Genomic DNA, 22,314 nt, shown 5'->3' on the forward strand with positions numbered 1-22,314 from the left:
AAAGGACGTTCAGTGCCTTTTTGTATTTTCAGAGTGAAGAGCATAAAGTGGAAACTTGGAAAGAGAACTTGTATTTCAAAAAGAAAGCTTTAAAAGCTGAACTGTTTAAAGCACAAAAATCCTATGTATAGATCAGTGGGTGCTTGACCTTTTAATGTAGGTAGAGTCTTCTGGGGTTTGTCATTAACAAAATGAAAAGTAACACAACACTGGAAAATAGTTACCTGGGATGCTGAAAAGTCGAGTAAGGCCTGTGTGACCTTGATCCACCCACCTACATGTGACAAGTCTGGTGGTGCCAGTTAATAAAGCTAAAACACAGGCGTGTGTTGATGCCCCTTTGGAGGCTGACCTGGGCCAGTGTCTTGTCCTGTAGACCAGGATGTAGGCCTTTTATTTGCTGTTCTGTAACCTGATGAAGGTGTGCCCAGCTGTTTGGCTGCTGGCTGAATCTTGGCTGTTTCACAGAAAGTGAATGTGAAGAAGTTATTCCTATGCTGTTTGTGTGTGAGATTTCTAGACAGGCAGCCAGTGTTTTTTTTTTCTAGGTGTATTGCTCCCCTTCCATGTCCTTCAGGCTCATACCTTTGCATAAAGAGTTATTGAAAACTTGGAGAGGAATTTTTGTTGCATGGTAGAGGGCTGCTATTTCGCTTTTCCCAAATGACTGGCTCCAACATCTCTGGTTTGCAAGTCCTCATGATAAAGAAGAGTTCCTCTTATGATGAAGATGATGACATTTGTAAAAATATTTCCAAAGGTGAATTTTAGTCGTAGACCTGGTGGTCATTCCGTTGGATGCAAGAAGGGAACTGAGACTGGTATCTGATAACGACACAGCCATGCAGTATAGAGACTAGCCTTCAACTAGTTTGTCAAGGTAGTTTTATTGTTCTGCAACATGATTCATCAAAGCTGTTAACTGCCACACAAATATGTTGCAATACCAAGGGGACTTGAACAAGGCGAATGCAAGAAACTGTAAAGTCAGACATCCAGTAAGTTAAGCAAGCTTGCTAAAAAGTGTGGATGTGATGCTATAGATAAATCTGCTGGGGATGATGCAGTTTTAACAGTTTTAAGAAAACATGCATGGTTTGATTCAACTCCTGCCTGAGAATATGAAGGATCAAATACTGAATGATCCATTTGACTAGGTGGCCTTTCTGTGCATGAAGTATGCAAGGTGGAGCGTTGTTTCCTCCACTAAAGTCAAAATGTGGTAGGAATTAACACTGGTAAGTGTTTGCTCTTCTTTGGGTAACAGACTAGGACCATCCAGTTAAAAAAACAAAAAAGCCTTTTGGGAAGGGACTGGAGATGAGACCAGAGCAGGCAGCAATAAAGGGGAAGGAAAATGAATCCCCCCTCTTTCCAAATTTACACTCGTTGATGACTGTAAGACAGACCCCACCCCTTTCACCCCATACCATGACTCGTGTAATAGGCAGTAGGTCAAGTTTTTTTCTAGAATCAGTGGTTTACCTTGAAGTCAGACCTGAATAAAAGAGGCTGCTACAGGTTATAAACTGGAGTTTGCCCAATCATTTACTGGAGTATCTCAAATTCCTGTAGACATGTTATTGAGTCCATTAATATGCTTTGTCCTTAGACACTTACTGTCTAATCCCAGCCAGTTGTCTGCCAGGCATTGAGCCTTTTCATCCTTCAGACAGATCATCACACTGTTTTTGTGCAGTCCTGTTTCCTCCCATTGTGAACCGAAGTCCACTTGTAAATGTCACCCTTTCCTCCCCAAGTGGGCATAATGTTGCTATTTGTGTAAAGTCTAATTTTAATCATATTTATCATTTATCTCAACAATAGTGCTAATAGAAGTAAACAGAAATGTGCCTGCCTTTGCCTGCGAAGCAGCTGGATTAACTTTTTGGGGTAGGCTGAGGCGCTTGTTTCTGCTTCAAAGTGAAGCTCAAACTATTGGCATAATCACCTGACAGTGAGGATTAACATATGGGTAGTGTGTGTGTGTACACATGCATATATGTGTGGTTAGATGTTATGTCGCAGCGTGATGTAGAACATTGATAAATGTCTGCAGGTGCCTTTCTTTTCCAAAGTTTTGCTCTTTGATTTGAGTTGCTGACTTTAAAACTCCTTCACATCTTATTCAGCTGTGGCTTGTTATTGTACTTTCCATGGTTAACCTGTAGAATGTTTGTTGGTAGGACACAGACAACCTCCATTACACAGAGTACTGAAAGTTGAAAAGGTGGTTAATGGCCCACTTTTAGTCATTAACTGTTTCAACTTGTACTGCAGTTTGACACTTTTCCAGAGGAAGTGTTTTACAAACTAGCCGTAAGCAGTTTGGGTAATCTGAGCTGGTAAATGTCTGGTGCAGTGGTCTTTTAAGGTAACTGGACAGGAAACCACATGCTTCAACAAAAATGTTCACTGTGTGACCCACCTAGTCTGTCCATTTCCTTACCAGCTGAGTACCCTGCAAATTGCATCTAATGCATAACATATTTTTCTACCCAGCAAGCTATCTTTATCTGCCCAATGCATTCCGGCATTCCCTTTTTCTTCCCTTGACTCACTACTGCATTCTGGCTCCCAGTATCGCTCTTTCCTGTTAACTTCACCCACTTACTGCACTGGTGTCTGCTGTTATGAATGAAGCCTTACTGTCCACCTGTGAAACGTGTGCACGGATACATATATCCATGCGGGTTGAGATTCTCCCATTCCTGTCACTTCAGCATGTACACTTCCAGGTAGTGTTTCTGTATGTGCCTTCCTTCCTCCTCTGCCTTAGATGTGTGATTGGGTTTCCAACTTAGTGGGGTCGTAAAGTCACTTCAGGGACTCCACTTCCGTGACCATCACTGCTATTTGTCAGGGTGAAGGTGTATTCCTTGCTTAAGACTTTCATCACATGAGAGGTGGGAATGGAAGAGTTTCAGTGTGTTGTGCATACGCCTATATGTCTTATGACCAGAAGCCATTCCCATTTCTAAGCCGTCAGCACCACAAGTGCATATGCAGTATCTGTGGCACTGAGCTTTTGCTATCTTTCACCAGTTTTTGTTTGAGCTCTTTGGGAAATTGTTCCATCTGTTCACCATTTTCCTTATTTTTCACGTTGCCCCAGAGTTAGCCATTTGCCTTTTAGTGCACTTTTTTCTCTCACTTTTCTTTTAAAAGATGTTGCCTTCTAACTCTTGATTTCTTCAGAGTGGTATTTGACATTTTCTGCCACATGGCAGCAGTAAACATGTCATATAGAATACAGCGTTACAGCTAAGTGCAGCAATCTGGTGGGCTAGACAGATCATACGTATAAGTTTATTCAGCTGTCTCTGTATGCCTGTCCAGACACATGCAAGTGCTCACACATAAACGCCTACCTACATACCTGTTTTCAAGGAATAAATGTTTATTTCTTTTGCATGTTAAATTCCATTATTATATCTTTACATGGTTTTTGAAGTAGTATTAGGGATGAAGTCTGTAGGGATGGGGGGGTCAACAGGCTGCCCAATTGCATGTGTAGGGTAATAACTAGAGCTGTACACATGTCTTGAGGTTCACACTTGATTATTGGATGTGAAACTCAAAAGATTCTTCAAATGTTTGCTGAGTTCTGTTGAGTAGAACCATGGGAATGACTTGAGTGCTGGTCACTGAAAAGGTATGTAGGTGAGGGGGATCGTTTGTCAATTCCCTCGCTACCCCCCCCCCCAAAAAAAAAAAAAGTTTAGTGAACCTGAGGCCTGGAATAGCCACCTTAAAAGGCAAAAATGAACCCAGAGGAACCTCATGTATGTCCCTGTATTCGTCATACTCCATCCCATCTCCATGTCAAGGTCATGTGGTACAGAACAGATGCACACCTGGGCCTTCTCTGCCACGTGTGCCTTTTTAGATGTTTTACCACTAATCACCATTCTTTGCTCTCTCATTGGTGGTGGTTTCCCACACTGTATCCACAGTTTGTTGCATTTTTTGTACAGTGATTTGTCAGGATAGTGCAACATTAACATTGCATCACATCTTTATCGCTCACCAGAATAGTTGTTCATGGTCTGTCTGTTTGTACAGATTAGTATTTTTCTATGCAGAAATGGGGAACCTAGAAATTTCAAGCCTCCAGTTTGAAGTACCAGCAAAAACACATTCTTAACAGTTGCAGACTGTGCATGTGTGATTCATTCTTAAATAAAAAGTCAAACCAATTTGGCTTTGCTGCAGTAACCTCCCTTCGGCCTGTGCATCCAGCACTCCATTTACTGTGTTGTCATGTGCTTTGCATGCTTCTGGTTCATGTCTTGTAACATCCGCAGTCTCCCTTTCCCATTGTTATTAGTGCTGCTTTTTTCTCATTACTCTGGCACTAATTCCATGAATATTTGTCTTTCAGAAACACTACTCTATGTATTTCTCTGCAATGGATATTATCTACCATATTTCTGACCATTTGTTCAATTTTGACTGCTAATGTTTTCCATCTCCTTCAGTCTCTCGTGCCTTTTGCATACATTGTTGAAGTTTGAAAAAAAGATGCTTTCCTTCAAGATGTTGTGCCGAGTCTCAAAGACATTGAAAAAAGGACAGGCCTCAGTTTTTTTTCACACATGGTATCCCACCAGTAATTTGCCATAATGCAGTAGTTCTATTTATCTAATGTACTCAATTGTCTTTGAATGCTGCAGTCTTAGACTCATCTAATCTATATTAGGAAGTTTAGTCCATTTTCCAGTGAATGATTCTTGCTCTGGTATTTATATCAATCTCCATGATTCATATTCCACTATAACTTCCAAGCTTTAGGAATGATTTTCATGTCCGTGTACTTTGGCTTAAAGTATGTGTCAAGTGTAGGAGTCCTTTTTCACAGTGCAGGGTCAAAAGCACAACAGCCCAATGCCTTAACTTTAGCACTTGGCTTAACATGTTTTCTTAAGATAAGGGGGTCAGTGTGATCAGGATTTGCCCTTGCCTTGACATTCTGTGTCCTTTGAATTGATTAATAATGGGAGTGCGGTTTCCTCCCTAAGAAGAAAAACAATTTCTGAAAACTGTGTGGGTCAAGTTTTTTGTGCTTGAACTCTCCTTTCAGTATCATAGGTTCTGATTAGGTGCTGTGGCTTGGTTCTGAACCTCTAGCAATGTTATATGGCATGGTGTATGAATAATATCTTGTTACAGCAAACTCAGTGCGAGAATTAATGAGTCTACGTTATATTTTGTAAACTTTATATTTGACCACTTCAGCTTCAGTTTGGCAGTGGGTATCTGTTGTAGCAGTGTCACGCCGCTGTAAAGCAAAGTGTTTAGCAATGAAAAGGAAGGGGTAGTTCTTATTTTCAATAATGTGATTGATGGCAAGGCTTGTAATGTCATAATGCAGGTAAGGCTGCTAATGTCCGAATGTATTATTGTCCATCATTAGTGAGTAAAGCCATACTGCTTGCTGGGCCTTTTTGAGGACTTGCAGAGGTCACCAATATACTGTTGATCTTGATTAAGAAACTTAAGTTGTGGTGTAGGTTGGCATGGTAGAAGGACTGATCACCTAATAGTAAATGGCTGAGCTGTCCATTCTAGTCCATTTTGGCAGGTAGTTGCATAGTTGATGACCAGCCTGTCATTTTTCCATACAGTTAGTTAATGAAGTTACTACTTTACTTATATGTAACTCAGAGGACTTGTGACAGGGCTTTGTGGACATTATGTTGGGGTAGCTGAAAATAAAGACGTTATGTAAAACAAGTCTTGTAGCCTCCAAACTGTACACAGTGTGCAGACACACTACCTAGCTACTTCAGAATCTGCAATTCATATTTCCTTTTCTTGTTTAAACAGTTTGGTCACTTTTGTAGGCTAGCTGTGTTGGGTAATGTGGTGTCTTGTATGTATTCATATTCCGTTTAATGGTATTTTGTTGTGCTTTCTAGCAGGGGCAGGAAAGCAGCAGACCTGGCAGAACAGAAGAGCGACACAGAATCTGTGGAGAAATCAAGTCTGTACAGCAGTCAGTCAGATTCTAAAAGAAGTACACCCACCACGTCGAGGTACCTCTCACTTTTATTTAAAAAGTGCTTCCAATGCAGCAAGACATCATGTCCTGTTGTGTTTATATATTTGGTCCCCTTTATATTACTGGTCATAGCTCCCTTATCCATCTGCCATAATCCCAGCACCTTTTGCTCCCAGTGTTGTAGATAAATGTGTGGTCTTTATTTTATAGTCTGTAAAGTTGTTCATTTCAGTTTACAGTTTCATATCTCCCAAATGCAGTGAGATTCACAGATGCGTTTTGTGGTTGCAGTTTACCAGCTGTTTCTCTTCTGGGATTGTGAACTTCATGGTGTTCTTGGGCCTTTGCACCACTTTTGTTTTTTTTTTATTTTTTGTGCATTTGAATGCACTTCTATTTTAAATGAAGGCTGGTCTTCTCTGACAGTGAAGATGAGGGGAATTGTGTCACTTGATGTTTCATCATCCTCATTGTCCCTGAGCTGTAGCACCTGTTTCCAAAACCTCTCTCCATCTGTCATGGATGAGGAACCTGTGGAAAGGGTACTAACTGCTGAGCTGTCTGTACTGTATCCCTCAGATCTTGAATAGTTTGTCTTCTGTTGCACATCTTTAAATACCTCTTCCAGATTCAAAACTGTAGTAGTTTCACAGCTAATTTACATTTGCATCTTTTTATTTTGCCCAGGTAAATATGTTGACCACAGCCTTAAAATGTCTGTACAAAGAATAAATGAATGAAGAGGAGGAGGAACTGAAAGTTACACTGATGCCCAGCAGTGTACAGTTTATAACATCACTGCAGGCAGTCAGCCCTCCACTTGGTTGGACAGTACCCATACATTTTCTGCTGTGAGAATTCCAACCAGATTCTTGGGCAAGACCTGCCCTGGATGGAGGAGGGGGGTCCATCATTCAGGCCACCTTGAGGATGCTTTGTGCTCTCACTTACATCCTGGAAATTTAATGTGTTTTTGCATTATGACCTAGTCCCTGTCCTGGTGCTGACTTGAACACTTTCATCAATACAAGGACCACCTGTGGTCTTGCATCTCCCAGATAAATGCTCTTCACATCCTGTGACAAGGTTTGTGCATCACCAGCTTGAGTGGTTGCTGCCATGCCTTTCCTGCACCAACCTCCTCTCCCATGACAAGTTTCCACTCTCTACCCATGGTATGTCATCATGGCAGCCAGCTGTACATGCTGGCCAAGAATGAGCATTCCTTCCTCAAGGATACACATGCCCATCTGCATTTTCCACACCTACAAGCACCTGAACCGCTACTCAGAGTAGTCACTTGGGCCATAGTCAGGCCTGCATCCCTGCACAAGACTACTGGCTCATGGTGTACCTGCACAAGACTGTCTCACGGTGTTAAACCTACACTGAAAAGTTTCACCCTCCCTTGATGTGTAGGCTGCTGAAAGGAAATGTTAGCAGTATTGATAGTTTACTTAGGTCTAGGACCACACTGCTACTGTTTGGGGTGTCCCAGGCGGTGGGCATACATAAGCCGGGGGGAATTTATGGGTAAGGTATAGGGTTAGAAGTTCTCTTATTGTCCTTTAAGATGGGTTGCCTAACCGTTCTTAGAGTGAGTAGGTGCAGTCTCTTAATGACAATTGCTCTGTTCAAGAGTATTCTAGGTCCTGTCTGGATTCACAGGTGCAACATTTCAAATAGAGTGCAATAAGACTGGATCCTTTAGTCTTCTGAAAGGAGACCCCCCCCCTTATTTTTTCTAATGTCAGGCCTGTTTGCAAGATAAAGGTAGTTCCTGATTTTTTTGGGGGGGAGTTACACACCTTGCTTTGTCGTCCCCTCCCAACACTGAGCATATATTGCCTCATTTGTTTGCCCTCTCCAGAGGCTTCTAGCAGACTGAGGACTGGTGTGTTGGTTTAGACCTCTTGTGAATGTCTTCACAGTAGGGATGAGCATCTTTATAATTCTGTCTTGGAGTCTCCCCAAATTTCAGTGACCATGCTTCTAAATAAGTGAGAGCTTGATGGATCTATCTTTATTCATGCTTTGGTATTTATTAATTGGTCCGGTTTGCTCAGATTACCACTTTTAAATCAGCATAGTGGTGTAGAAAATTAACTATGACCCAGGGTGACCCAGGTTCAGTAAGCACCTCTGGCAGCTGAGGCTTTGTCAGGAAGAGAATGGATAGAAGTGTCTATCCTGGGGGAAGGAGAACATTTATCTTTGCACTCTCTGAGGGAGGTATTGTCAGTAAAGAGGGGAGTAGCCCTCAAACGATTCCAGGATTCCAGGATTGGTATATGTGAAGGGGGTTGGACAACAGGGTAGCTCATAACAACATGAGGAAAAAATACTCCCACCCATTGCTGGCAAAACCCCGTTGGATGCCTTTACGTTCCATTCCAACCCCAGCCCCCCCCCCCAAAAAAAAACTGTTTTCCTCTGGGGGAGCTGCCAGAAGTGGCTGGTAAACCCCATCAGTCAATGGGGGCACTAGGATAGAAGACAGAAAAGTATGAAGCAAGGGGTGGGATTCCCACCAGATTCCCCATAGTAAGTATGAATACCACCAGGTTCTTCCCTGGTCATGAAGATATGCATAAATAAATAAACACAGCCTATTCTCCCTCAGCTGGTAAGAGTGGTGTAATGCATGGCTTTGCCAAGCTGATTTCAAGTGTATGGATTCGCCTGCCCAGAGTGAAATGCAAATGCTTCTCAACAGTGCATTTCCAGAAGGCCATGAAGTAACATTGAAGTGCAGTATTGGTGTAGATATATTGATCAGTAACTGATTCATTTTTGAAACACTTTATGAATATGAGTGTGTATATTTTCAGTCTTATAAAATTGGCTAAAATACTGTTGAGTCTTTTATTTCACTTCTGCTGCTTCTGTGCAAGTTGTATTTGCATATATGTAAGCCACAGAAAACCGTTTATGTACGATATACTGCTGCTGTCTCGCTACTTAACAAATCCCGTGGCACAGACAGTGCCATACCTAACGTGCTGCTTTGCAAATCTTGTGGCACAGGCAGTACCACACCTAATGGGCTACTTAACAAATCCCATGGCATAGACAGTGCCATACCTAACATGCTGCTTTGCAAATCTTGTGGCACAGACAGTGCCACACCTAATGTGCTACTTAAATCCCATGGCATATGCAGTGCCACACCTAACGTGCTGCTACAAATCCCGTGGCACAGACAGTGCCACACCTAATGTGCTACTTAAATCCTATGGCATAGGCAGTGCCACACCTAACATGCTACTTTAGAAATCCCATGGCACAGACAGTGCCACCCGTAATGTGCTACTTAAATCCCTTGGCATAGGCAGTGCCACATCTATTGTGTTACTTTACAAATCCCATGGCGCACACAGTGTCACACCTAACTTGCTACTTAAATCCCATGGCATAGACAGTGACACCCTTAACGTGTTACTAAACAAATCTAGTCACAGATAGTGCCACACCTAATGTGCTACTTCACAAATCCCATGGCACAGACAGTGTCACACCAAGCGTGTTACTTAACAAATCCCATGGCATAGGCAGTGACACACTTACTATGCTACTTAAATCCCGTGGCACAGGCAGTGCCACATTTAACATGTTACTTAAATCCAATGACACAGACAGTGCCACACTCAATGTGCTACTTAGCAAATCGAATGACACAGACAGTGCCACACCTAACATGTTACTTAATCCCATGGCATAGACAGTGACACACTTGTAGGGTGAGACTGGTTCTTCTTTGTAGTGTGTAGGCAGCACTGTTTGGATAAGCTTACCTTTTTACTTCTGCAGTACAGTTAGTTATAGTAGACGTATTTTGCAAGATATACACTCCTGTTGTTTCCATGGCTGTCATCATCTGATTTCAGTTGTAAGTAGTGATATTTGGTAATTTGCAACTTGTGTGTAGAGTCTGTACATTGCTAATTTTTGTCCTGAAACTTTCACAGTTAACTGGTTAGACTTTTACTTAGATTTATCCAATTTCAAGGTAACCTGAAGTTCAAATTTTGTACCATTTGCTCTGTTTCACCAGACTTTGTTTAGTTAGCAAATTGTGGACATTCATTTAAAGCTGCTTTGAAAAGTGGAATTAGAATACATTTTAATCACATTTATAATATTTTAGGTTCATAGGTTCATAGATTAGTTCATAGATTAGTACTAGGCTTAACTGCCCTTGTGAGCCATTTTAAGCCTAGCCAATTATCCCCTGTGAGATTCAAACCCTATACCTTGTGTTTGTAAGCAAACACCTTAAACATTACCCTTCCAACCCTTTGCCGTCTGTGCATTTCAACCTCTTTCTTGCTGGTATGAAGTAAAATATAGGCGCGTGTGGCATCAGAATATGCCATCTTGCAAGCAAACCTAAAATATGTTTCATTAGAATAAACATTACTTAAAGTAAATGAGTTCCATTGAGAGGTTTAATAAGGACTAGCATTGCAGCTGACAATTGGCGTATTGACCAGTAAGTGATTTTCTTTATTCTTTGTACTAAGGTACGTCAGAAATTACACTTTCTCCCAAAAAACAGACAAATTATGCAGCCTTTTTGGTATTTGTGTATAATTAAGCAAACAAATGTTTCTTCTCCCCTTCCTCCAGGCGGAACTCTAATGAAAATGTTAGCACCTTGCAGGGTGGGCGTTCCACTGCTAAATCATCTGGAACAGGTGTTGCTACACTGAGGGTCCCAGGCCAAGGAGTTAGGGAGCCAGCCTCTGGACAGGACAGTGCATATTCAGAATCTGAATCAGTAAGTATGATTTCAAATTATAAATCATCTTGGTTGCAAGGGTTGAGATTAAAAGCAGTTCTGTATGATTGGTGATGTGGATTGGAGAGTGCATACATGGTTACCAAGGTACCAGTATGTTTTTATTTAAATTATGCATATAAATCAGGACATGACAGATCATTCAGCCCTAGGCAACTAGTCATAAGTGCTGTTTAAATGTCTATTCATAGATGAAAATAAGGAATGTTTTATTAATTTGATTTTTGAGACATGAGTAAATGTAAATAGTTTTCAAAGTTGTAGGCACAACATAAATCTGTTAAAGCATTATTAAGGCATATGTTTACAGGTTCCATTTGTTCATTCACTAGGGATGCAGAACCATAAGACTCCAGGTTAAAATTCATGATGATATTTAAGGATCAGGGAGCATGTAAAGTGCAATGCTTTGTGTACAGCTGTTTTCTGCATTATACATGCAGAGAATACATATGCAACTTTGGTCCTGCTCAACAAGTCAAGATAAACAGGAGTTTCCAGAACATCCTAAGCCTCTGCCTTAGGCATATCCTAGATGACGGTTGACGTTTATGTAATTAGTTTTATAGCTTGTATTAGTGTTTAAAAGCGAGTAAGGAAACCAAACTTTCTCCTCAGAGTACAAAGTTTTAATTCACAAATGTAATGAATCCTGTCATGAGGAGGGTTGCTTTTTCCCTCTTAATAATCCTAAGATCGAGTCCCATATAAGTTGCACAACAGATGCTAACTTTCATTGTGAATGCCATAAGAATGGGATGTAAAAAACATAGTTAAGCATTGAGGAATTGTATAGCTGTCATATAAAAACTTGTCAGATTGTTTAATTCTACACTACAACACCTGAGAAAGTAGAAGTATTTTTAACAGTAAACTTTTGAAAGATATACTTTAATGTCAGTACAACAGATGAACCACCACACCCCCCTGCAATCCATTGTAGGAAGATTACTGTAGGAATGCTGCACCGTCAGCCTTGTTGACCATAATGTTCTATTACTGCAAGGGGTGTCACTATATCACTGGAGTAAACAGACATGTGGTGTTACCTGCTTTATTAATCCCAAAAGTAGAGCAGTTATAAACTTTGCACAAATGCACCTTGAATACACTTTTTTAACACAAGACCTCTTCCAGTCATAAGATTCCATAGAAGCACCTCAGGTTTTCCATTAATGGGCAGAAGTGATCTTTCTTGAGAGTTTGTTTTTTGTAATTTGCGTCTGCTTTACTTTACCTGGTTATGCTGGAGATAACCTAAACATGCTGTTCCATGAAGAAACCATCTTGTTTACCCAGAAGGGGGTTGTCTTGTTACTTTCAGGCTGTATTATTGTGCTCTTACATTCGTGCTACATTTTTCGTTTTAAGGTGCAGCTTTGACTGCCTAAGACATTTAGAATGGCCTAGGCTGTATGGTTAAGCATACTGTTATTTGTTTTTGAGAATCCTTCCCATCAGTTTGTGAGAATGTCCTAGAACATGGACCATGTGGGCAGAATGGTACTTTTGGATAGGCATGTAAGTGATTGTCATTGGATGAGAAGTGGATATTTCAGATTTCTCATTTACCCTGTCTTTTATGTTGTGGCTAACATTTTGGTGGCATAGCTGAGTAATGGTTGTTATGCTTTAATGAACATGTCTTGGATGGGGCTGTAACCATTCACCTGTCATTTTTCATGTCAGCCTCTTGGATGCACTGTTATTAGGGTCCATCTTTGGATGGGGTTAAGTGCCACTGGTCCATCTTTGGGTGGGGTTAAGTGCTACAGGCTGTTTGTGGTTATAGCAGAGAGCCTTGAAACACAGTTGTGAAGGCTTTTGTAAGGTTCAGCTGATTCCTCCCTTTTCAGATCAGTGAGTGGATGAGGACAGTATCAGCAGAAACAGCCACATTTCATCAGTCCAACTCTTCAGGTGCAGCCGAGTCATCCTGATTTTATCGTTGAATTTCCGGGCATTGTTAAGATATCTGTGTTGTGCTATTTGATTTAACCTGCAAAAGAAGCATTGGATTTACCATGCTTACTCTGGCTTCCCATCCAGTCTCCCATCAAGCTAGCCATCCCATGTACATTTGAAGTAAAATGCCAAGTTGTTGCTCTACCCTTTATAGGTAGAAAAATGGATTTGAGTCTGTCATGAGCAATAGCTTGTTCTGCACCTCTACCTTTTTAGTGCCTCCTTGACATTTTGTGTACACACCTGATTTTTCACCATCTCTAAGGCCCAATTACACACACACACATTATATATACATATATATATATATATATATATATATCTCCATACATGCTTGTATACTTTCCTTGTTCATTGGCCTTTTCTTATTAGTAAACCAGTACCATCATGGCTGCTTTCTTTTGAAGTCTTTCTGATTTTTTTTTATTTTATTTGACATTTGTTTACTGGAAAAAGTCCGACTGAGCAGGAAACCCATTTTCAGTGAAGGCTTGGGGAGAAAAGCTCCAAAAATATAGTTAAGAAAAAGATAGCATTTAACAAACGGCAAAATGTTTAACAGTAGTGGTACATATAAACAATATTGGTAGAATGAAAGAAGATCCAATACATAAAATATTCTTATTTACTTAGTAACATGAGGAAAAAAATACAAAATAAATATCAAATTAGTGCTTATACGGTTCATGTTTTACAGAGTTTTACAAGAATGCTAGAGATGTATACGTTTATGTTGTAATAATTCTCATTGATGTAAACAGACATTGATTTGCATTAGTAGACTAAAGTTTCTGGAGATAAACTTGTGTAATAGGGGAACATAAAATTCCTGAATTGCACAAAATATTCCCATTTACCTAGTGATAAGAAAGGTGCTAAGATTTATAGAGTGCATACAATATTCTCATTTGTGTAGTGAAGTGGAGAGAGGATACAATCTTTATATTTGAAAGGAGTACATAGGGTCCATTTTGTAGATGTTTTCATGACTACTTGAGATGTATGTGTTTGCCTTGTACTGTAGTTTCCATATATATGAACAGACCTGTTTTGCATAATAGAAACAAAGTTTGAGAAAAAAAAAATTGTAGTAAGAAAGATGCCAAGGATCATTTACACTTTGTATAGTGGAAGCTTTAGTGAGAAAAAAATAAGGTGAAAAGTGATATTATCAGTAGTCAAATTGTAGACAGTATTAGTAGGGGGAGAAAGAAAGAGTATAGGAGTAAAGTTAGAAAATTGCAGCGTCAAGCATGTAATATAAGGGTATGGGCTTGGTAAGAATGGTATAAGATAGGTGCTGCAGAGTTTAGAGACAAAGGTACTAAGAGTGGAAGAGAAAAGGTGGGGGGGGACTGGGGTAAATAAAGAGAAAGAAGAACAGGGGTAGGGAGAGTGGGCTGGGAGAGTAGGTGCAGAGTGAGAGGAAGGTTAGCTAGACTGTGAACAGGGACAGGTACCTGCCCAAGATAGACACCTTTATAAAATGATCACTTAAGACACAGGCAAACATACATAAACAGAAAATAAAACAAGTCACATTAACATTTTTTTATTTACATACTTTGCACATCACTTACATTTTCTTTCTTGAGGAAAAACAAATTGTGCATGTCAGAGTGTAAATGCTAGTATTAAAACAAAATAGCATAAACCTAAATAAGCTTCTTTGCAGTGCCGCTAAAGACTTTATTACAAAAAACAACCACTTTTGCATTAAAACACTTTTACAGTACGTCACTGTTATATGACCCAATGCTTTGGTTTTTAACATTTTTATCAGTCACTGTAATATGACCCAATGGTTTATTTTTTATCATTTTACCGTACATCACTGTAATATGACCCAATGCTTTGGTTTTTAACATTTTTATCATACGTCACTGTAGTATGACCCAATGCTTTGTTTTTTTATCATTTTATCATACATCACTGTAATATGACCCAGTGGTTTGGTTTTTAACATTTTACCGTACGTCACTGTTGTATGACCCAATGCTTTGGTTTTTAACATTTTACCATATGTCTCTGTAATATGACCCAATGCTTTGGTTTTTAATAATGAATGTAAAAACACCTTGTTTTTGAACAGTAACATGCATCCAAAACGTATCCACGGAAATGTTTTAAAGGGACAGATGGTGAGAGTTGCAAGACTTACCAGCGATGATTCAGCCTTGGATGTTGAATTAAAAATACTTGGGGCTGATTTTAAAGATAGAGGCTACTCTGAACATGATATACATTCAAAATTACAACAGACCATTGAGAACCCACTAGATATAGTATGCCCATTTTATGGTCCATCTAAGATGGTAGTGTTCTTGCACTACGAGAACATCTCTTCGGGTCAGATTTTTATTAATATATGCTAGTGACATGCATATCTTTAGTGAAGTATTAAAGAAAAAATGGCAGATTTTGATTCTTGATCAAGACATTAAGAAAGTGGTTGGTAAACATCCAAAGTTTTTGTTCAAAAATAGAACAAGCTTAAAACAAAAACTTTGTTATAAGAGCAATATTCAACCTAAATGTTTTGAGAGGCACTGTTTATTGAAATCAGTATAATTATTGTAGTAGTATTTTGTAACAGAAGAATTTGTACATCTAGATACTTAGTATGAATACACGTATGATAATGCTGATTGTAACACAGAACATTTAGTTTATATTGCCAGATGTATGGCATGTTATAAGTTTTATATAGGGAAAACGGGCAGACATTTCAGAAATGAGATACGCAGACATTCTAGACATCAGAAATCAATGTACGCATAACGTTTTAAGCAAATTGTTGAATGTGCTGAGTCGAATTATTTGAGATTCATGGTGTTAAAGGTTAGTGAGTTAGTTTAAGAGGAGATGGTAATTAATCGATCACTGAAAACAATGAATATAAATGGATTATTAAGTTAAATGTCCTGGTAGGACATGGCTTAAGAGTGTTACAACCTGTTCTGAATATGAGAAAGTTGACACACTGAAGTAGCTTCTGCATAACTTTGGATGCATTTTGTCTGTAACTTAATTTTTATGTTATCTCATTTGTTATGATTGGATAATACTACAGTGATATATGGTAGAATGTTATTTAAATGTGAAGGAGATAGTTGTGTTTGTAAGACTTGAAAAGGTGTTTTAACACAAATGCGCCTTTTCTTCGTAATAAAGCCTTTTGTGGCACTGCATAGAAGCTTGTTTTGGTCAATGTTATTTTCTTTCTTTATAACTGACTTCAGTCTAGCATTACATAATTTGCTAAATTCCTTCCTTCCCTTAAGCCTTACTCCTCCTATTTTTGAATATTATTCTGCATGTATTTTCCCCACAAATTCCATTTATTTCTATTTAATTAGCTCCTTCCTTTTCGTAAAGATCACTTTCCAGTTTTATTCTCTTTAAATATTCACTATTTCAAGTGCAGTTGGTTTAAACTTTGATTTCCATTTTCTATTAATTATTTTTTGTCAGCCAATAAAATTAAATTTAACAAGGCTTTACTATGTTTAGGCAATTCAGATCCTGTATCCCAGTTCAAAAGAATCATTTCCTTAGGTATAGCCATTTGCTCACCCAATATCTCTGACAAGAGTACTTTGTAAGGAATTTTTAATATCTGCCAACTCATTAAACTCCCAAAACACATGTTCTCAGTTACCTTTTTCTTACCCATCATATTTCCAACATTTGCTACTTACCTGATGAAAAATTCTTTGAAGTCTGCTTGAGGTATAAAAATACTTATGCAAACACTACCAATAATAAATTCTAAGCTTTCTGGACTTTGTTGCTTACTTGAGAGCCACACATACGTCCTCCAATCGTTTTCTGGTAAATTGTTTTTCTTCCCATCCTTTTCCTACCTCCTTTGATTGGTTCTCAGTTATTGTGCAGTGTTTTGTATGTCCTTCTAATTGCCCATTTATAACAGCAGCAGCTTTTCTGGATTCAAGTAAAAACTGTACCATGTTAGGTCTTTCACTTAAGATTCCCTTATCCCTTTCTCTTTGCCTATACTCTGATATTAATCCCTTGCAGGTAGGGTAGTCTGTAGCCAATAGCCTAAATGTCTTCTTGGCCTCAATCAACTGTATTGCCTTTCCCTGTCTACTTATTCGCTCCCAATATCTTGGTTTCTTTGTCAAATTTCTCCAGTAGATTCCAGCCCCTCTTGCCTATTTTCTGTACCCCTATTTAGTTATCTCTATTGGCAGAATCTCCTTTCTGCATTCCTGTGTTGACTTGGTTCTTAGAATACTTTCTGCTATGTTATTAATATAATATTCTGTATAGTTATTATTCTCCTCCTTAAGGATCTGCATCCAAAATCCCACATTCTTCTTATTTCTTGACCCCATTCCCACTTTCATCATCATCTGTTTCCACTTTGAATTCCAATTTTCTGCTTGCATCATGTGTAAGAGTCTTAAGTTAGTAACTCTAAAATATCTCTTCAAATATCGTAATCCAAAACCATCTCCTTGTATTGGAAGGATGAACTCCTTTTACTTACCTTTTGCTCTCTTATCCATTCAGATAAATTCCTTCTGCTGTATATTAATGATCGTCTACAATGTCTCCTCTGGTTGATAAAAATATGCCTGACCTGTATATAAAATGATTGTCTACAATGTCTCCTCTGGTTGATAAAAATATGCCTGACCTGTATATAAAACTAAGGGGACCAAAAACATTCTCACTGCTTCTATCTTGCTGTCCACATCCATAAACAAGAGCGTTCAGCCTCACAATTTTTGTAGTCTTTTGTTTAGACTTTTCCCAAATACCCTTAGCTGCCATAACAGAAGTCTTTTTAATCTATACTCTTAAATACTTCATTTTATTGTGTCCACATAAATATGGGTATTGATAACCCATTTCCTGTGTGGATACATCATTTATGGCTATAGGCTTTTGTTTTATCTTCGTTAATTTTATATCCGAAAAAAACGCGAAACTGTCTAGTTCCACAACACTCAGATGGCCTTTTCTGGATTTGTGAGATAGAAAATAATATCTGCAAATAAAGCCAACTTTTCTTGATTTTGCCATCTTTCTGTTAGCATTATCCATTTGTCCCTGGGTGTCCTCCAGAACTGATTATACTATTCCAGCTGTGGACTTGCCAAAGGCATGTAGTGTGGCAGAAGTCACCTTTTATCTGAAATGTATTTCCATTCATGTACATCCAAGGCAGCCTTTTGTACCATGATGTTCTGAATGAGTTATTCATTCTGTGAATCCTTCTGCAACCCCATTTCACCTGCCCTTGCCTGAGTTCACATAGTTCCTCAGGATTCATCATCTTCATCAGCCCCCATTTTTTACATGAGGGTTGGGGTGTCATATCAGTAGTGACTTTTACCTTGAGCCAATGTTCACAGGAGTTATTAATGTAAAAATGCATTGCTTCATAAGTACTGATATCAACCCTGCTTTATCATTTCCTATTCCACTCCGTCCTTACACCCCTCATCGTCCCCATCCTGCCTCACTGCCAGTCTTGTTATAATTTACAAACACGTGCATCCTGCTCTGTCTATTCTTTCATGTATGTTGTGTGTACATTTAGTGGTGAAGGTCTGGAGACCACCCTAGCAGCGCCTTAACGATAGATTATTTGTTAAGCATTTACTTGGTTTTAGCTTGCTGAGATCTGTGTAACGGGCATTGCACCCACATATGAAAAAGGGAGATTATTTCCCAACATTAAGGTCCTAAACAGAGTGAGATCAATTTGGAGGTATACCCTTTTCTTGCTCTTCTATTGTTATTCCTGTTTACAGCACAATCGGGTGTGGTGGGTGGGTAGCTGTATAAATGAATTGTCCGGCATGGATCCCTTAGAGTATTTTAAGACTACAGAGACAGTAACTCCTTTAGTGCTTTCTTCTGGTGTGGTGGGTCTGAAGGCATGGTAGATGTTGAAGCCCTGGACTGATGGAGTGCTCTAAATGATCTTGTATCATGTCTCCATGACTGTGCATATATTGATGCATTCCAGGGTAAGCAGTGCCCGTAGGCAATAGTTTTTGTTGAGACTGCTAGTATTGACCAGCAATACCTTTATGTTGTCTTTATTTTGTTTTGTTAGTTAAAAACTTTTGAAATCTGACTTTGATTCAAAAAGGCACTATATCGGTGGACAAGAATTTAGCCATTGTAAAAGTCTTGGAGGACATTGCACAAATTATAACGAGGGAAGGGAACATAGGTCCAAGTCATCAGTGTTTCATATATCCTGTTGAATTGTTTTCATAAGAAGTTTGTTGCAACAGCAGTAAAAAATGGCACCCTTAAGGTGAATAATGTACTTCACTGCAGATTGAACACACTCTAGACGTTGCAGACCCTATGCATTCTCTTGCTGTTAAACTCTATCCTTCTGTACTGCAGGCTAGTTAATTAATGTCACTATTTTTTTGCCCTTAATTTCAAGGCCTCAGGACTGCGGTTCAATGACATATTGATAAGAATAATAATCAGCTGTGCAATTTTGTAATGAATGTTTAATTTATAACTTAATGTGCATCTTAACTCTGCTTCTAGGAGTCCCGAATGGGAAATCGTAGTGCTGGGTCTGCAGATGAAAATGAACTGTTTAGAAGGAACCCTAAGCGAATCCTGAAACCTACAGGCAAGAACATTTAGTTTGTTTACACCCATCATTACTTTCACTCTCATATGAGTCAGAGTAGAGAAAAGGTAAAGTAATGCTGATAAAATTCTGAGCTAAAAGCACAGATCAGTTTATATCGGTCATATATTTTTTTTACCTGAAGGCTTGCAGTTAGCTCTGAATTAAGAATGTAGATTCATATCTCCCACCATGTTGTCACAACAAATCTTTGCAAATCCAAAAATAATGGGGGACACAAAGCCTAAAAAATTGGGACAGATTTTTAAGCATTGCTGTTATAAACTTAGAAAGTTGTTAGAGTAACAGATTTTGTTAGCCTGCATTTTCTGAAGGATATGAAGTCTGAAACTGAAATTTGTGACTTCAGCCCTTAGTGGCTTGCCAGAAAACCTGAAATCAAATTTTATGTGGCACGGACCAAAAATGAGAGAAATCTGGACACACTGCAAAAATATGGACAGTTTAGTATGAATGAAGTCGTTTTTGGTACAGAAAAAAAAATTCAAGAAATTAAAGATGTTAATTGAACCAAAAACTTTGGTCTTTCTGGCAAATCATTGAGGATTGAAGTCACTAAATAATGACATGCATTTGAGTTTCAGACTTCATAGCCTTCCGAAATGCATATTAACACAAATCCCATTATTCTAGTAACTTTCTAAGTTTATAAGAGCAGTAGTTAAATTCTTTCCCTATTTTTGGGCCTTTATTCCACCATTATTTTAGACTTTGCTCAGATTTGTTGCGCTAAGAGGTTGAGAGGTATGCATTCACTCGATGCTGTGGTTAACTTTTTCCTAGAGTTATTTTTGTATCCCTGCAGTATGTGTCTTCATATCTACGTGTATCCTGTGCAAGATATTGAGGCTTCTTGCACTTTTTATCGCTCTTTTTCTTATGCTGTTTCAGAAAAAATTTGTCTCAGGCTGCATAGAATATTGTAGAGACACTGCTTTTTATGAATTTACTTGTAGTCACTCACAACATTTTTATGTTCTCACGTGGGGCTTTAACTTCTTAGTGCAATAATTAAGGACAGAGCTAAAAATAATGGCCAGGGTTTCAAAGGCCCAAATTCAGACACAGACTTTAAATATTGCTGTTATCAACCTAGAAAGTTACTAGAATAGGTTTTGTATTGGCATGCGTTTTCTCAAGGATATGAATTCATAAACTGATACCCATCATTGTTTATTGACCTTGGCCATCAATAGTTTGCCAGAAAACCATAAATTATACGATAAACAGACCAGAATGAGACAAAAGACCAGAATTTGTACATGCAAAATTTTGGACAATTGAGAGGTATGGGTGTCTGCATGAGGTCAGTAAAGTGCCTTAAAGGCTGCGTTAAGAGCTAAAGTTAAAGTTTTTGTATGAAAAGTTATGTTGCAGTAGAACATAAACTGATAAGTGCTCTGTCTGACCATTTAAGTGTTTCTTTGACACGTAACTGTACTCTTCTGTGAAATGTCCTAGTTATGACTTGCTAGCTCTTCAAGTGACACATGCCATTTACAAATGAGTTAGCAGAGCTTCTAGCCTTGCTGGCAACTAACACCAAAACAAAGTTGTAGTGGAGGGTCTTGAAAGTATGACTGTTGCACTTTGCAGAAATTGAAAAGTAGCATGACAGGCTTTTCAGTAGCTCCACAACTGACATATACCATAAATAACGTTAATTTAATGAAATGAAAGGCTTTTCAGTAGCTCCACAACTGACATATACCACAAATAACATTAATTTAATGAAATGAAAGGCTTTTCAGTAGCTCCACAACTGACATATACCACAAATAACGTTAATTTAATGAAATGAAAGGCTTTTCAGTAGCTCCACAACTGACATATACCATAAATAACGTTAATTTAATGAAATGAAAGGCTTTTCAGAAGCTCCACAACTGACATATACCACAAATAACATTAATTTAATGAAATGAAAGGCTTTTCAGTAGCTCCACAACTGACATATACCACAAATAACATTAATTTCATGAAATGGAAGGCTTTTCAGATTTTTTTAGGTACTCGGTGAAGCTGGTGACTCACAAGACCGCCACTATATCTAAATGAGAAAAAAAGCCCTCATTTATTATGTCTAGGATGTGTCGTGTTTTGAGAATACATGCAGTGTTGTGGGAACTAGAAGATGAGAATGAAAAATAGTTGTATCACTATGGCAGTCCCTGTGGTGGCTCATTTGGTTTAGAAGACCCATTTCACCGCAGAAGGCACATATAAGCCCTTAATCCTGATGTAGTCAATCATGTATATTCAATTCAAATGCATTCACTTTTGGTGCAACACCTTCCAGTTTAGGCATAGTTTACATCATCCAGTCTATTGTATGCCCATGTTTCTGTTGTAGTCAGATTAGGACTATTAATTAGCATAAACTGGTGACTCAGTCTTTGTGGAAAATAAACTTTCATTCCATTATCTTCTTGCTAGAAGGCTAATTGCATCTTTCACAAACTTTAAATGTCATGCAGACATTCACACTTGATCATGCTATATACTCATTGCAGTCTCTGCGTCAGTCTTGCCCCCCACCCCAACTAGAAAGAAGACAGAGTCCATCTGCTAAATATTCCAACCTGAAGTCCAATTTGGAACACACAATGTCTACTGATTTCCAGGAGTCTTAACAAAAAACTGCCTGGACTTGAGACCCTTTTGCAACTTGAACACATTCATGTATGTGAAGTTATGGTTTTTTAGCAATTAAAGAATGCCTTCTGTTCCTGAAGTTTGTGCTCATCTTTTCTCCAGCACAACTGGTAATTGCAGGTGAGTACTTGTATTTGTCAAGGATATCATCACCTTACGACTGGTTCCTCAGGGCACCAAATTTCAGCTCCTAAAAGTCCAAATCATTGTCACTGAGATTAATTACTA

The 22,314-nt window shown here is 38.7% G+C and overlaps 1 protein-coding gene across 1 annotated transcript in view; it reads left to right on the forward strand.

The window, feature by feature from the left end:
* Positions 1 to 22,314, forward strand: part of SYTL4 (synaptotagmin like 4) — a 975,777-nt gene that overhangs the window by 621,839 nt on the left and 331,624 nt on the right. Inside the window, exons 6-8 of the mRNA XM_044057514.1 lie at positions 5,922 to 6,038; positions 10,634 to 10,784; positions 19,323 to 19,410. Coding sequence (XP_043913449.1) covers positions 5,922 to 6,038; positions 10,634 to 10,784; positions 19,323 to 19,410 — 356 coding nt within the window. The remainder of the gene's footprint in view (positions 1 to 5,921; positions 6,039 to 10,633; positions 10,785 to 19,322; positions 19,411 to 22,314) is intronic.

This window comes from Protopterus annectens, chromosome 15.part0, assembly GCF_019279795.1.
Source record: "Protopterus annectens isolate FY-2018-M chromosome 15.part0, PAN1.0, whole genome shotgun sequence".
NCBI classification, from domain to species: Eukaryota; Metazoa; Chordata; order Ceratodontiformes; family Protopteridae; genus Protopterus; species Protopterus annectens.